General features: G+C 36.8%; 3 protein-coding genes across 5 annotated transcripts; 2 read left to right on the top strand and 1 right to left on the bottom strand.

The window, feature by feature from the left end:
* Nucleotides 1–5: 5 nt before the first annotated feature.
* Nucleotides 6–1,798, top strand: rbp7b (retinol binding protein 7b, cellular). Its single transcript, XM_033626528.2, has 4 exons — nt 6–272; nt 681–859; nt 1,163–1,264; nt 1,533–1,798. The coding sequence occupies exons 1-4, from the start codon at nt 200–202 to the stop codon at nt 1,584–1,586; spliced, it is 408 nt and encodes a 135-aa protein (XP_033482419.1). The 5' UTR covers nt 6–199; the 3' UTR covers nt 1,587–1,798.
* A 48-nt stretch (nt 1,799–1,846) lies between these two features.
* On the top strand, nt 1,847–7,998 carry cenps (centromere protein S). The gene is made up of 5 exons (XM_033626529.2): nt 1,847–1,988; nt 4,280–4,403; nt 6,865–6,898; nt 7,080–7,146; nt 7,346–7,998. Exons 1-5 carry the CDS (start codon nt 1,959–1,961, stop codon nt 7,457–7,459), a joined length of 369 nt encoding a protein of 122 aa, XP_033482420.1. The 5' UTR covers nt 1,847–1,958; the 3' UTR covers nt 7,460–7,998.
* Nucleotides 5,758–14,041, bottom strand: tardbpb (TAR DNA binding protein b). Of its 3 annotated transcripts, XR_004501670.2 has the most exons (6): nt 13,253–14,035; nt 11,688–11,851; nt 11,448–11,597; nt 11,170–11,340; nt 10,023–11,086; nt 5,758–9,349 (listed from the first exon to the last, which is right to left on the bottom strand). XR_004501670.2 is itself a non-coding variant. In XM_033626527.2 (5 exons), the coding sequence occupies exons 1-5, from the start codon at nt 13,491–13,493 to the stop codon at nt 10,595–10,597; spliced, it is 1,209 nt and encodes a 402-aa protein (XP_033482418.1). In that variant the 5' UTR covers nt 13,494–14,041; the 3' UTR covers nt 9,419–10,594. The 3 variants fall into 3 exon arrangements, 2 of the variants coding, with proteins under 2 accessions (XP_033482418.1, XP_033482417.1); XM_033626527.2 differs by lacking the exon at nt 5,758–9,349 and having other exon boundaries at nt 9,419–11,086; nt 11,457–11,597; nt 13,253–14,041; XM_033626526.2 differs by lacking the exon at nt 5,758–9,349 and having other exon boundaries at nt 9,419–11,086.
* Nucleotides 14,042–15,365: the final 1,324 nt, after the last annotated feature.

Genomic DNA, 15,365 nt, shown 5'->3' on the forward strand with positions numbered 1-15,365 from the left:
AGTTTCCTCATATTATGTGTAAAAAGTCCTGTTCCGCCGTACAGTGTGTCTCCTTTGTACAGTATGTGTCTTAAATAGCTGCTGCTGGCGACAACTCATCATCTCTGCCCCAAATTGACACACAATGAAACATCCCACCCATGCACTTTAAATCCGATCACTCCTGATAGTCTTCCAGAGAGTCAGACCAACATCCAAGATGCCTGTCGACTACAGTGGGACGTGGGACATGGTCAGCACAACCAATTTCGAGGGCTACATGGCTGCACTTGGTGAGTGTCACAGCTTCTTTAAACACACTGAAATTTAAATGAATGTTTAATTATGATATGAGAGGAAACCCTTATGTGTAGCTGACTGAGTAATGTTTCTTTTGTGAATGTTGAATTGTTCTCAGCATCATTTGGGTTTGAGTTTTCGAACATTCATGCTCACAGCTGACAACTGAATCAATGTGGAATATACATTAAGGAAAGTAACGGTATATCTGTTCATGATTTATGTAATTTGGATAGATCGAGAATTGAGTGTGCATTTCTTTTTGTCAGTGACCTTGAGGGCGTTACACATACAGTGAAGGTTAATGTTAATTTATGTCCTGATCAGAGCAGGATGGACGTGTTTGCAGTTAACGCAAACAGTACCTTGTTCTAACCAGCTCCTCTCAATTTGACACACAGGCATTGATTTTGCAACACGTAGGATTGCCTCGGTGTTGAAGCCCCAGAAAGTGATTAAGCAAGACGGAGACAGTTTCTCAATCAAGACATTCAGTACTTTCAGAAATTATGACCTTTCATTTAAAATTGGAGAGGAGTTTAAAGAGGTGACCAAAGGGATGGACAACAGGACGTGCCAGGTAATAAAGGATTTAATAAAGTGTAATACTGTAGTAAACACTGTTGTCTGTGACTCTGTGGTGATCACAAACCATATTTATATGTATTTTTCTGTAATAATAAGAACAAATGATAATAAACTTTATTTATCTAGCACCTTTCAAACAAGAAATGCAGCAAAAATCATACAATTGTAAAACCATAAGTCATAAAATCAAGTAAAATACAATATTTTTAAAAAGTTGCAGCAGCATGAAGCATAAAAATAAAGAGTTTTATTTACATTTATATTATATATACATTTTATTTTTGTTCCCTATCAGACTGTGGTCAATTGGGACAATGATAAGCTGGTGTGTGTTCAGAAAGGAGAGAAGAAGAACCGAGGGTGGACTCACTGGATTAATGGAGACGAGCTCCATCTGGTATGACTCTGCATTTTTAATTCTGATAGCCTTTTACAATCCAGTTAATGTGTGTGATCAACACTGTGTCATAAGTTATGCTGATTTATATGAAGTATTTTGTGGACGCATTCACATATAGAATTATATAATTAATGAGTTAAACACAAGAAAAAAATCACTTCTCCATGAGAAAACTTATGACATTCCTTTAATTATGAGCACACTGTTGTCATTTTCTAACAATAAATGTTGGAAAATGTATTAATTTCATGTTTTCTCCTTTCAGGAACTTACTTGCCAGGATCAAGTCTGCAAGCAAGTTTACAAAAGAACTCTGTGATCTTTGAAACCGTGTCAGAACCAGGGAACTTCATCCTCAGTATTTCCATGAGAGGAGCCTGCTTTAATAAACCACATGAAGAGCATGTAATCTGATTGTAATGTGTGTCATTAAACGCTGCAGCGCTGCAGTACCTCCTCCTGGCCACACGGTGGTGCTGTACATTAAACACTGAATTAAACTCAGGAGTCGTTGTTTTGTTGGTGAATGTGTGCCGCGAGTTTTTGTTTTTCCTGCCAACTGTTACCTTTAGCGAACAAGTTGAAATATGTGTGTACAAACTGCGTCTTGTTTTGTCTGTTACACCTTGGTTTTGTGAGGACTTTGTTATATAATTGAAGCCGCAGCAGTCGAAAGTTTCCCTGCCTGAAAATGTCCGTTGATAAAGAAGAAACGCAGCAGGTAAGACCGTTTGGCTAACGTTAGCTAGCTAACGTTTCACATCTGTATGCTGTTGTTTAACGTTACAGCAGCAGGCTGGTGGGATACATATCTTTTATTTAAGTAAAAGTAGCGTTAACACAGTGTAGAAATAATCGGTCAGGTGAGTGTATCTGGTCCCAGGGTCCTGTCAGCTCAGTATGACACAACAAGGAGACCTGTCAAAAGACATCTCCGTTCTCAGCAGTCATTTTACCCATGGTTAATATTCCTTGTATGTTTCGCTGGGTCAGTATAATGACATTAACAACCTACAACCCAAACCCTAATGATGTTATACTCTTTAAAATCTAACATAAAAGTTAAGTCCTCATATTTGTGGGCAAGACAGTTTCCTTAACTTTAGACACTGGTATCTCCACAATGGCTCAACACATTTTTCCTATTCAAACTGCATTTGTAACCAAAGTCTCCTTTATTTTTCAGTTTTAACTGCGAACTTAGACCTTACCAATCTCTTGCAATGTTATTTAAAATGTTATTTAATTTAAAATAGACTATGCTCTTGGAAAGTAAAAGTCGAAAAGCACTAGCATCAAAATATAACTAAAGCACAAAAAGTAAAAGTACACATATATTACTGAACTATAATTATTGATGCTTCATATATACATTGCTTAAATGTTGCCGTTATTTTACTATATATATTGACATGTAAGAAAGGATCAATAAAGACCTATCTTTAGCCCTAATATTAATGTTACATCATAACTTATTTGCTGATTATATTTTATATTAACCGTTTGAAAACTGAGCAATTTGGTTTGATTTCTTTCAAACACATGGGAAGAAGGAAATGAACCATGAAAGAAGAAACGACCCCCCAAAAATTGCAAGAAATTAGTAAAAAGAGAATATTAAAAACAAGAAAATTAATGGGGGGAAAAAGGAAGAAAGACAGTTAAAAACAAACAAGGAAATGACCTGGTAAGAGTGCTTAAAAGTATAACTATTCTGTATCGTGATTTTAAATATGTAATAATAATAATAATAATAATTGGATGTTGTTTTTCCCAAGCTCTTTTCTTTTTTCCCTATTTTTTTTTCTTTTTTATAATAATAATTTTGAAAATCTATAAATTTTTTGGAATTTGTGGGACATGTCTCTTCCCATGTTTTTGAAAGAAATCAAGCCAATTTGCTCAGGGTTTAGAGTATTATATACTTGTGAAAGGCGTCCAGAAGCAGCACAAGAAAAGTGATGTCGCTTCAGGTTTCTGTGCAAAGTAAGGTTAACTAAAGGTATTGGGTAAGTGTCATCGGGTAAAATGTAAAACATTTCCCTCTATAATTTAGTAGAATAGAAGTCTAAAGTAGCAGAAATATGAAACATTTAATAAAGAAATTACTGTACCTCAAAATCAGTGGCAGAACTGGGGTGGTAGCTTTTGGTGCTCCAGCCTTGAATATTCTCTCAAAAGTCAGATTTTCCTGGGAACAATATACAGACTCATACAGAAGTAATCCCTCTCAAGTGTCACTTATGACCTACAGGAAGTGTGTGGCAGTGTATTTATCTGCAGAGACTCTGCCCTCTGCCTGTATCTTCTTATTGTCTTATTATTTTCCTGTGTTCTGGAGGTTCCTTGGCACAGCGCACAGGTGAGGTTGGGATGTTACTAAAACTTAGCGACCAGGTGCCAGACTGTAAGCAGCATCACCAGTGGTTTGAAAAATAGTGTATATACAGTTGCCATTAAATCTCCCTTGGAGAAACATGTCCTTGGACTCCCCTGGCTTTGAGCTGAGCCCCCAAATATTTACAACATCTGGCTCTGCCCCTGCTCAAAATTGCACTTAAGTACAGTACTTGAGTAAATGTACTTAGTTACTTTTCACTGCTGGCAGCAGACAGGTAAAAAATAGGGATGCAGGATATTGGACTTAATGCCGATATATAACAACTTGTATGACCAATAACCAATACAGATATTGATATGTCCTTTTTTCTCCACCTTATTTTATTGATCTTCAAGTCTGTTCTGTAGTGGAATTGACATCATATTATACATGCATACTCTTATCATGATGGCCCACCAGCAGATGGAGACATGAAATACAATGCTTTTCAATGTATGTAATATTCATTCATTGTGCAATATAAGGAAAAGCATGTTGGCTGATTCTAATAGTTAATTTTAAAGTCCATATTATTGTGCATCCCCAGTTTAGAAAAAAAAACTGCGTTAAAGTTGAAAGTGCATAGCGTCATGTTAATGTCATGTAATCTCATTGAATGTTTTGACTTTCAGAGGTTAAAGGCAGCAGTCCATTATACTGTGGGTCGCCTGTGTCAGGAGATGGGACAGGATCACCGGAGAGAGTTCAGTCGACAAGTCATAGCAGCAATAGCTGAGACAGCTTACAGACAATGTGGTGGGTGTCAACAAGGATACTGTCATGCACCATCAGAAACGTACAGTACATAAAATATAAATTAAAACTCACAGGCATCTTCTTGTCAAATGCACAGCTTTAACTTGTGAATAGCAGCTAGCTTGCTGTTTGCATAAAGATCATATATGTTTAGATTTGTTTCTTTAGTGTTATCTGTCCAGCAGAGCCTTGGGAATTAAAAATCTCCATTAGTACATGTACTAAAATATAAAAAATGACTCACATCATTACAAAGTGTAATACTTCTTGTACAACCTATCTAGTTATTTAAATCAACATACGTACGAGTTCATTGGGTGCATTTGTACACTTTGTACAATCCAGTAATAGCTCTGAAACATGCAGTGGTGGAAGAAGTACTCAGATCTTTCACGTTAGTAAAAATAGCAGCACAATAAATAATAGTCCTGCATTCAATACGCTATTCAAGTAAAAGAACACAAGTGTTAGCGTCAAATGTGCCTAGTACCAAAAGTAAAAGTGCTCACTGTGTCGACAGACCCTTTTCAGAATAATGTATGTTATGTCTTTGGATTATAACAAGTGACGCATTATAGTTTATTATATTTGTAGTATTCAGTAATAATTCATCCTCATTTATTAGCTGATTATATTTTGTACTAATACTAATCTAAAGTAACTAGTGACTAAATCGCATCAACTGTGGTGGAGTAAATAGCACAATATTTCCCTCTGACATGAAGTAGAGTTAAAAGTATAAAGCAGCATGAAATGGGAGTACAAGTACCTCGAAATTGTACTTAGTTATAATACCGGAGTAAATGTACTTTTCTACATTCCACCTCTGGATATATGTAATACTTACAATACATAGCTTTATTGATGCATTGAATTGGCTTATACAGTTACATTGTACATGCATTTATCGATATTTATTTATCAATATACAGTTCTCCACCAACATGCAGCTCAGTACAACAATTAAACCTCACATCCGGAATACCCTAATGCAAAACACGTCATAGATGTTTCAGCATCAACTCATTCTACCATCACAAATTTTATCCACCAAGAAGAAAACGGAGACATCTTGGTGCTCAAAGGGTTCAAGACACTGACCATTTAATTATCACAACAGCCCAAGTTTGAACCCAGCCAGCATGATTTGTTGCACCTCTCTAATGTCTGATTGTCTGTCTAATAAAGCCAAAAAAATCTCCCCAAAATAATCAAAACAACCAAACAAAAATTACTTAGTTACTCAAAGAATAATTACATTAATATATTAACAGGGCGGCCTTACGTTTTATATCAGTTATCTTTCAAAATATGTCACAGAAATTAATCAGAAATAATGCAGTAGGCTTCACTGTTTCATTTACTTTTTTCCTTTATTGCAGAGTGAAATGCACAAACTAAAGTAATTCCAGTAATGTAGTACAAAAAATATGTATATACATGCACCGTATGCACATGTATGGGATAGCTGCTGCTGTAATTTATGCAGATTTAGTATACTGAGCAGTGTTAAATAACCCTGTCCTCTGCATCTGGCCACAGCTTACTATTCAGTAGTGCAGTCAGGATACTGTAATTTATAACTTTGATACATTACCTTGAAAAATATCCATATTTGATAATATTTTCAATACAATGGGGGGCAAATGACATTGAGGGCATAAGATTTAAAATTTTTATTAAAAGATAAATATGACAAGGCTATATCATGACAACGATGACTTTTCCGTCTTTGGTTAGCAGCAGACAACAGCAGAATGACATTAAAAATGAGAGTGGGTGAGAAAGTGCAGCTGGTATTGAGAGATTTCAAATATTCAGAATCGATATGTAGTGATAAATCAGTATTTTTGACAACACTATCCACTTCACACTTTAGGTCCCATCAGGGTTGCTTGCCCGATTCATCTCTGGCAATCTTCTGCAGATTTGTTCAGGCAACCAGTGTTCATTGTATTGTCACCACAAATAGCACACTCTTTTACATATGTATGACATGACATAAGTCAGAAACCCCTGGATAGGCCTTCAGCTAAAATGGGAATACGCTCTGGTCTTTTTATAAATATTTTTAAAATTGTAGATGTAAAACGTAGAAAATTGGTGTCAACTTAAATGTTGCAATTTTGTTAAAAAAAAAAAAAAAAAAAAGGTACATGTATACATAGCTTCAGACTTTCAGGGTTTAGCTGCTGGTTGAGTTTTAGTATGGAAGATAAATTTGGAAACAATGTGGTCGTTTTTCACGATGAAACATTATCCAGCTCAGTCCACACAGACTGCTGCTGTGTTGATGGTGTGGAGTGTAATGAGAAATATGTGCAACTAACCATAAAGAACATTTATGATGTTCCAACTCATGTATATACAGGCATGTACACTACTCATGTATGTAAATAGTGGTGTACAAAATGTTACCAACAGGTCAATCTTAACTTTACATCCCCTCACCTTTTTTCAGACACATTTGCTAAAGACCTGGAGGCCTTTGCAAGGTGAGGATCTTTTTTTTTTGGCATATTAACAGATGAATTCACCTTGTTTTGTCTTTCAATATATTAAATACCTGGTGAGGTCTTTTGCTCATGTGTCTTACACCAACCTAGCAGAACAAATGTAATAATCTGTTATAATTTTCATAAAACATCTGATTTACAATCTCAACTCTGATTTCAGACATGCTAAAAGAAGCACAGTGTCTTCAGAAGATGTAAAGCTTGTTGCTCGTCGCAGTACTGCACTGGTGAGTTACTTCCATTGGATTGTCAGAAAGGACTTAAACAGGATATTGTCGAAAAGTCAAAATCAAATACATGTAGTTTCACCAGTCACCATAGACCACTCATTTCATCCTAGTAATGCAGTATACTGGAGCTATGTAGGGGTATATATTCTACAGCAGACAGCAAACTCAATGTTTAATTTGCCTTTATTTATTTCAGTCCATCTACATACAAAATAAAAGTGAAGAACTGAACCAGGAGCAGAGGGATTTGAAAAAGAAGAGCACTGGGAAGAGGAAGAGTAGAGACACTGAGGAGGAGAGCAGAGAGTAAGGACAGGACACAGGCAGGCCCGCAGTGTCTCACTTGTGCCCAACATTCAAATAAACATGACGGCTGACTAACACATGACAAGAAGTTAAGTGTCAAAGGTGCCAAAGACATTCAGCTACCAATCCTACAACAGCAGATGTCATTTGATGTATCACATAAGTTTAATGTACTTTCTCTGACTGGTATCTGTCCTGGGACTTGCTGATGTAATGTCAAATTACAGTGCATTTGGCACTGGTTCGACAAACAACAACCTGCATGAACTGACTCCAAAGTACTGACTACAAGATCTCTGCTAAATTATATACCTACCTTGTTTCATTAAACTGAGTAATCTAAATGTTTTTTTTGGGGGGGGGAACCTCACTTGTATTGTTAAGACTGCCAGGCAAACTGTCCATAATGTGTACTCAGTGACCACTTTATTAGGTACACCTGTATAATCTGATGCAATCCAACACACCTGCCATGAAGCCTACTTTTACGATGCCTGTAATTTTTGTTTTTGTTAATACTTAATAAACTGACCTCTACAGGTAGTGATGAGTCTGCATTATGTTCAGAGGAGTTTAATAGTCTGCCCCACTCATATGTAGATAGGAAGGGAAAAAAATTAGAAACACGTTAATATAATCCAGTCCAGTATAACGCAAACTACAACCTCAGTGTTAAACATGCTTGCATTAAAAATTTCCGGCTGCCTACAAAAATAAGTGGTCCTTTAATTTAAGGCAAGTTAGATTTAAGACTTTAATGCAGAACGAGATTTAAGACAAAATTTACAGTTATAAATATTGAAGAAAAAAACATAAATCGCCATCAGTTACTTAAAGATAGTGACAGTTGTGCCCAAATATTTATAACAACATAAAACATAACGTTTGGTGCTGCTAATGTGAGAGACATTTATTGGAAAAAGATAAATGTTACTAATTATTTTGAGATTTTACGATTCATCACAAGAAAAAATATATAAACCTATGTCCCATGTCTTGACAATTTTAAGACTTTTTCAAAGATTGATTTAAGCCATTTTAATACCAGTTAAGGCCTAATTTTCCAAAAACAAAAAACAGTACGTTTTTGTGATTTTACGATTCATCAGGAAAAAAAAATATTTATAAAATCACACTTCCCGTATCTTAACAATTTTAAGACTTTTGAAATACTGATTTAAGACATTTTAACGCCAATTAAGGCCATATTTTTAAAAATGAATCTGGTGCCTTTTGAGATTGTACGATTCATTGGAAGAAAAATATTTATAAAATACTACTTTCCATGTCTTCACAATTTTAAGACTTTTGAAAGACCAATTTAAGGTATTTTAATACCAATTAAGACCTTAAAAAAGAAAAAGTCAGTGCCTTTTAAAACTTTCTGAGGATCTGAGGAAACCCTTAAAATTTAACATTTTCAACTTCCTGAAAGTGACATTTATGACATAACTTCTGTATAACTTTACAATAGAATGTACAGGTGTACTTCTGAAGTGGCCACTAAGTGTGTATGGTCATCTAAAACTTACCGAACAAATGCCATAAAATTACCTAATATATTATTAGTTGTCTGATTGTTTAAGCCAAATTAAAGGCTTAAAAAATACAGTTTGGAGAGGTAATGCCACACTGCTGAGCTCATGTATTGAAGGATTTCTATAGACAGTGATCCCCTCTAGACCTTCCGTCTAACCTTAAGAGTAGCTGTGAATAATCAAAAAGGGATGATTCACTCTGACAAGCCATCAAAAGCAGCAAAAAGACAGGTACTACCCCATGTCATGTCTGAGAAGGCCACACACTGAAAGTGTTGGAACTTCCGTCTTCGTCCTTCAGAACAGACTTCAGTCAGGGTTCAAACGGAGACCTCGACCAGCAGAGCCCAAGGTCCCTAGATATGTGAATCGAATTAGATGTTTTTTTATTTGACAAACTGACCCAAGTAAATATCAACTAAGCATCTATTCAAATGAACTTTATTAGAGAACTCCCTTCATTTGACATGTTTTTAAACACCCCACAAACAACACAAGAGCTACTGGGAACCATTGGACACACCACTCCACGTTCTCACACTATCACTCGCGTCCCCCAGAGTCTTCAGCAGGTTGTCATCCACATCAAGTACACACTTACAGATCAGTTCAATAACATGAAAGCACACACCATACAGCATTCAAATCAGATAATATAAGCAATACAAATATTCATCACAACATTCCACTACATTTGATATTTCTGCACTTGATCGACATACTTAAGAGTAAGGAAAAACTTGCAAAGATAAAAAAAAAAAAAAGAAAAATATCTTGAAGTACTACTTAAAGAATGTCCATGTTAGGGGAGGTGCTCGTAGCATCTGCAGCTTCCACTCTCACACATTCAAAAAGCAGTCAAATTGGGCTCTTTCACTGCACAACCAGTCCGTTTCACGCGTCTCTCCGTTCGCTCACTCATCGCTTCACTCTTCGCCACAAGCCATCCTCAATCGCACTCATCAGTTCTTAAAATGTCAGTTGCGCAGTTCTTTCCATTTAAAAGTGGATAAAAGTGAAAACACCCACCGTCTCTTAGAACATGCGGAGTGAAGCCGTTCTTTGATGGCATAGCATTTACAGGTGGGAAGAGGGAGAATGATACCGATATCACCCCAAGAATGCTGCCAAAGAGGAGCTTCCTCACAGGAAAATGGAAGAGAGGTGAACTGCAGAAGAGATTTCAATGAAGGCTTTTCCACAGAACTTGACTGCAAATAAAGTTGCACTTAAAACATTTAGGTTTCAACCAGATTCTTCCCAATGCAAGATTGCCTTTTAGGTCGATGACAAAGCCGGATAATGGTGAACCACAAACATTCATGCATTTTCAAAATGGTTATATCACATTTCACAATACATGCATTAGAGAATCCAGTTGAAATGGATACAAACAAATGAGACATCAAAAATAGCACTTTAGTCAGACATCCTGGTAAACAATTCACTTCAACACTTCCTAAATTAAATCTTTAGCATTTTTTCCAAATGTACAAAACATCTTCCACAAAAGTGTTAAGTTCTCAGATACGCATCAACACCAGAAATAAATTTTGAAAAGACTCATCTCTGTCACAATACTTACCATACAAACATTTAACTTACATACCCCACCCAGATGACTTTGACTCCATACTGGTCCCAAAACCTGAGCTAAACCCTGTACCAGTGGTTGTAGAGTTTGACCCTGTTCCCCAGCCGAGACTGGCTGAGCTGGTGCCGTAGTTGCTGTTGCCTGTACTGAAAGACTGACTCTGGTCCCTACTAGAGCTTGTTCCACTGGAGGTGCTGCCTGAGGTGGATGTCTGCTGCTGGCTAGCCAGCATGCCCATCATCCCCCAACTACTCTGCAGAGCAGCCTGAGCGGCAGCCATCATGGCAGGGTTCAGACTGAAGGACCCAAAATTAGCCAGACTACTGTTAGTGCTGCTCCCTAACCCACTACGGCTGCTACCAAATGCTTGAGCTCCAAAACCATTCCCAAACCGTGCTGTGCGATCAAACTGCCTATTGCCATGTTTGGGCTCAGCATTTGAGATGTGAACACTGACGCCTTTGATTATTAGGTCCTCTCCACAGAGAGACTGGGCAACCTGTGAGGACAAAAAAAAAAACATGAGTCAGGTCATCTGGATGACAACAACAAGAAGTGCTTTCTAAAGATTTAACAGCTTACCTGATCATCTGCAAATGTGACAAAGGCAAAAGCACGAAATGGCTTGGGGATGAAGACATCTGTGACCTCCCCATACTGCATAAAGAACTGCCGGAGGTCATCAGTGGTCATGTCTTCTGTGCAACGACCTACAAACACTTTCCGGCTCCTCAGTGGCTCATCAGGACCTTGCTGTAAACAAAAGGTAAACAATTAGATACCACAGGTTATAGAGTATTAACGACAATATTAGCATGGTTATCATTCCCAGAGGGTGTGGGTATACGCATGGACATTACCAGATTCACCTTCGAGTTTGGGAGCTTGCAGTCGCACCATCTCCCATCAATCATATGGCGCTGTGAGATCACCTTCTCCTGAGCCTCATACTCTGTGAACCTCACAAAACCGAATCCTTTGGAGTTTCCAGTCTTGGCATCTCGTTTTACCTGAGAAACAAACATTCGGCAATGGAGATCAACTGTCACCACATACAAACCAAAGCAGTGCGTGCTTTCTGACAGCTGTTAATGTGATACCTGAACCATGATGACTTCTCCAAATGTGCTAAAGTAGTCCTTCAGGTCCTGCTCAGTTGTTTTCCAAGGAAGACCCAGTACGATCAGGTCGGATGTCTTCATGTCTCCTCTCTTCATCTTTACAGCAGAGGAGGCGTCAATTTCCTCCATTTTTCTTTTGTTGTCTAAAATATGATCAACACACAGAGGAAATTATTGTATTTCAACCTGACAGCCATCAGATATGATTTTTCCTGACTTTGGAAATGATTGCAAAGAGCAAAACTCACTCAGCAAAATAATCAATATTTTCCACTGTTCTGCTTATTATCTTTTCACAAAGATTTTGATGTAAATATTTGTCCATGGACTTTACTATATCTTACCAGGACTGGGCAACATATCAAAACAACATAGTATTGTCTTTTCCTGCACTACAGTAATGTGATTTTCTGAACTTGCAAGATAGTTCTAGCTGTTTTATTATTTGTCTTGACCCACCAAATCATTGTATCTACCTTAATGATGGGTATTTATCCAAAATGTCATTGTGTAAATATTTTGTGACATCACAGATTCTACAATACTGTCACAATATTGTTTTCAAATTATTTGGTTGACAATATTGTGATAATAGATTTCCTCCATAACAAATCAGCCTAAAGTGTTACACAAGACCATTATTTTATTTAACATTTTTAAATTTTTTTGTGTGCAAATTCTTTGCTAGTTGAGCACTATTACCAAAGTGGCTCTCGTAGTCACTTTGCCCTTATGAATTCTTTCTTGATGTATATAGCCATTGTAAAGCACTTTGTAACCTTTGTTTACAAAGAGTGCTATATAAATAAATTTAACTTACTTACATCTCTACAAACAGAGTGATTTAAAATCAGTTAGTAGCAGATGGATGGGTGTTAATGTATGTCTTTCACATTATTGATTTTTAATCATTATGCAATTGCTTGAAGTACAGTTGCATAACTAGCTTACCTTATAACAACACTACTAAAATAACCCCAACTTTTAAATACATCCTAGGTTTTTGTAGAAATCATTTAAAAATGTGTAAATTCAACTTTATGGTCATTTTATAAGCTGCAGTTTTAGGTCCTAATAAATTGAGTAGCATTATGATGAGGTGTTTTGGTTAATATTTTGACCAACACATTGTAATATATGACAATATTAGGCTTAATAATACAGCATGTCTGTATAATTGAACACAGTTACTTGAGACCTGGAGCTACAGCCTCTAACATGACCATAAAGTTAAATCAGTTAAACATGTGACCTAACTTCCAAAAGACAGCATTTCTTTAAGGGTTGCTTTGACAAAATTTACCTCAATAAGTTGACAACTTTGCATGTACAAAGCTGTGAGCTTGTTTGCTCAGTTTATGAATGGGTTTAGTGTATCAAAGCGCACTTTAATGGGCGTGGACAAACTACAGGTCACGTCATTGTCATCTATTTTAGTGCGCTGAAGCTGCATCATGAATTATAAATCCCGTTACATATGCCCACCTGTTCTACAGAAGTGTGTTATGTAAAGATTAAAAAAAATGCAAAGTGCTCATATCTACCTTTTGGGTAGTTCACCACGTACACGACATTGCCCCATCCGTTTTCTGGCGCGTGTAGGACTCCTTCCACAAGACGCACTCCTCGCATGCACTGAGACACGGGGCTCCTGAACCGTAGGCCACACGCCCCTGGAAACTGAGCTGCCACCGTTGAAAGCAGAACCGTGCCGTCGTCCTCTGACGGGATCTCCATGGGTTCCTCGTTCTCCTCCTCTGCCACTCGGATATAAACTTCAGCCATTTTGCCCAAAAAGAAAACTTCTTTCTTGAATCAAAACAATGCTAAAGTTATAGCAGTTAGCTCGCTAGTAGTCCACGACTGCGGCTAACCTTAGCCGATGTTGCTAACACGTCTGAATGACTCAGGCTAACTGGTTAGTTGTGTTTTAGGATAAGACTCTCAAAATAAAATTCTATAACAAAAAAGGCGTCGGGGTGGGTTTAATTTTAAATGATTTCATAAATAATATCTCGCTATGAATGCGCTAACGAGCGTGCGTCGGCCTCACGGTTCCTTTGTTCGTTGGGACGTCAACACCGGACGACGACCATTCAACTGTGCCGCGTAATGAAAACTGCGTACTGTCCCCGTGTTAACTAATCCGACACACCGAGTTCCGCAGGTATCCTGCACAGGCTGGTGAAGTTATGCAACTTCAACGAAACGATCGTCTAGTCTCTGATGCACAATAGGAAATACAACGCGAAATATTTTTTCCACGAGGTGAAATATGAAGCCACTATGTACGGCCTACCAAAATGGCTTTATCCAGGCGAAAAGGGAACTACGTCATTAGATTGGGCCGTTTCATTTCATGGTGGTTACTGTACCGAGAGTGTGTTGTTAATATCGGCATATAGTTGAATCATTCGTCAGTATAAAGTTGTAAAGCCAACAATGCTGCATTAGTATATGTTTAAATGTACAGAAATAGTAATACAACTCAAGAACACTGCATTGTTGATTATATAAATAATTTCGCTCCCCCCCGTAACTGAGTGTGGTAGTCCAGGTTCAGAACGTCCACTTCAGCAGCTTCCGTTACCGTTAGCTAGTGATGTTGGTTGGCAGAGACGGGAAGATGGCGGGTCCTACGACTAGTATAAACCTTTAAATAAAAATCTACAACTTTGAGCCTAAATTCGACATTGACACGAAATGTTTCTTTTACAAGTTTTGATCAGAATGATTAACTTCCGATTTAAAAGGTTTTAATTTCTGTGCAACGTTCAGGTACATGTAAACACTGATGTAACATTGGTACATCTCAAACCACTGGCATTCAGTGTCATAAAATAAAATAAAAATCAGTGTCAACGCTTTGTTGTAACAACTGGATTTTTGTGATATGCAGAGGAGACTGACATTTTCTCTTTCTATTATAAAGTAAATTGCAAGAAAATCCGGTTGATATCAATCAGTTTAGCAAAAATGTCTAAAAATCTTGTCGTCCAACAAGATTAATTTTTCATCATCTACTTTCTTAGACTACTTCTACTTTATCACTTTTTTAAACCTAGAAATAAGTAAAATCCTGTAAGTCTGACAAAAATGTGAGGTTTGATTTAGACAGTTTTATTTAATGTAAAACTAAAGTATTTTATTGTGCTAGTTTGTGACAGACACCTATTTGTAAAAATTAAATGCAGTGTTGGAGAGTAACTGATAATCACAAAATGAATGTACTTGTTATCAGTTACAGTCACTGACAAAAAAAAAAAATATGGAACTTAATTACAGTTAGTAATCAAATTGTTTGTGAGTCCAAAGGGGTTTCATCCAAATATTTTAATTAAATTGAATTTATTTATTCATTGGTAAAAAGTTAATATGCAGAATACTTATTCTGTTGCTTTGCATCTTTTCAAACCGTCTTTTGGCAGAGCTTAATTTCTATACATTTTTAATCTTTTTTTTTTTTTTAATTTTTATATTTTTAGCTTTAGCCCAGTTTAACACATTTGTTAGAAAATTAATCAAAAAGTAATCAATGGAATTAGTTACCTTAATGAAGTAATTAAAGTGGTTACATTTCTTATTACATCTACAAAAAGAGCCTTCCCAGCACTGAGTATTTAGTAGTAAAATTATGAGGAAAAAAATTTGAGAGCT

Source organism: Epinephelus lanceolatus, chromosome 1, assembly GCF_041903045.1.
Source record: "Epinephelus lanceolatus isolate andai-2023 chromosome 1, ASM4190304v1, whole genome shotgun sequence".
In the NCBI taxonomy this organism is placed as follows: domain Eukaryota; kingdom Metazoa; phylum Chordata; class Actinopteri; order Perciformes; family Serranidae; genus Epinephelus; species Epinephelus lanceolatus.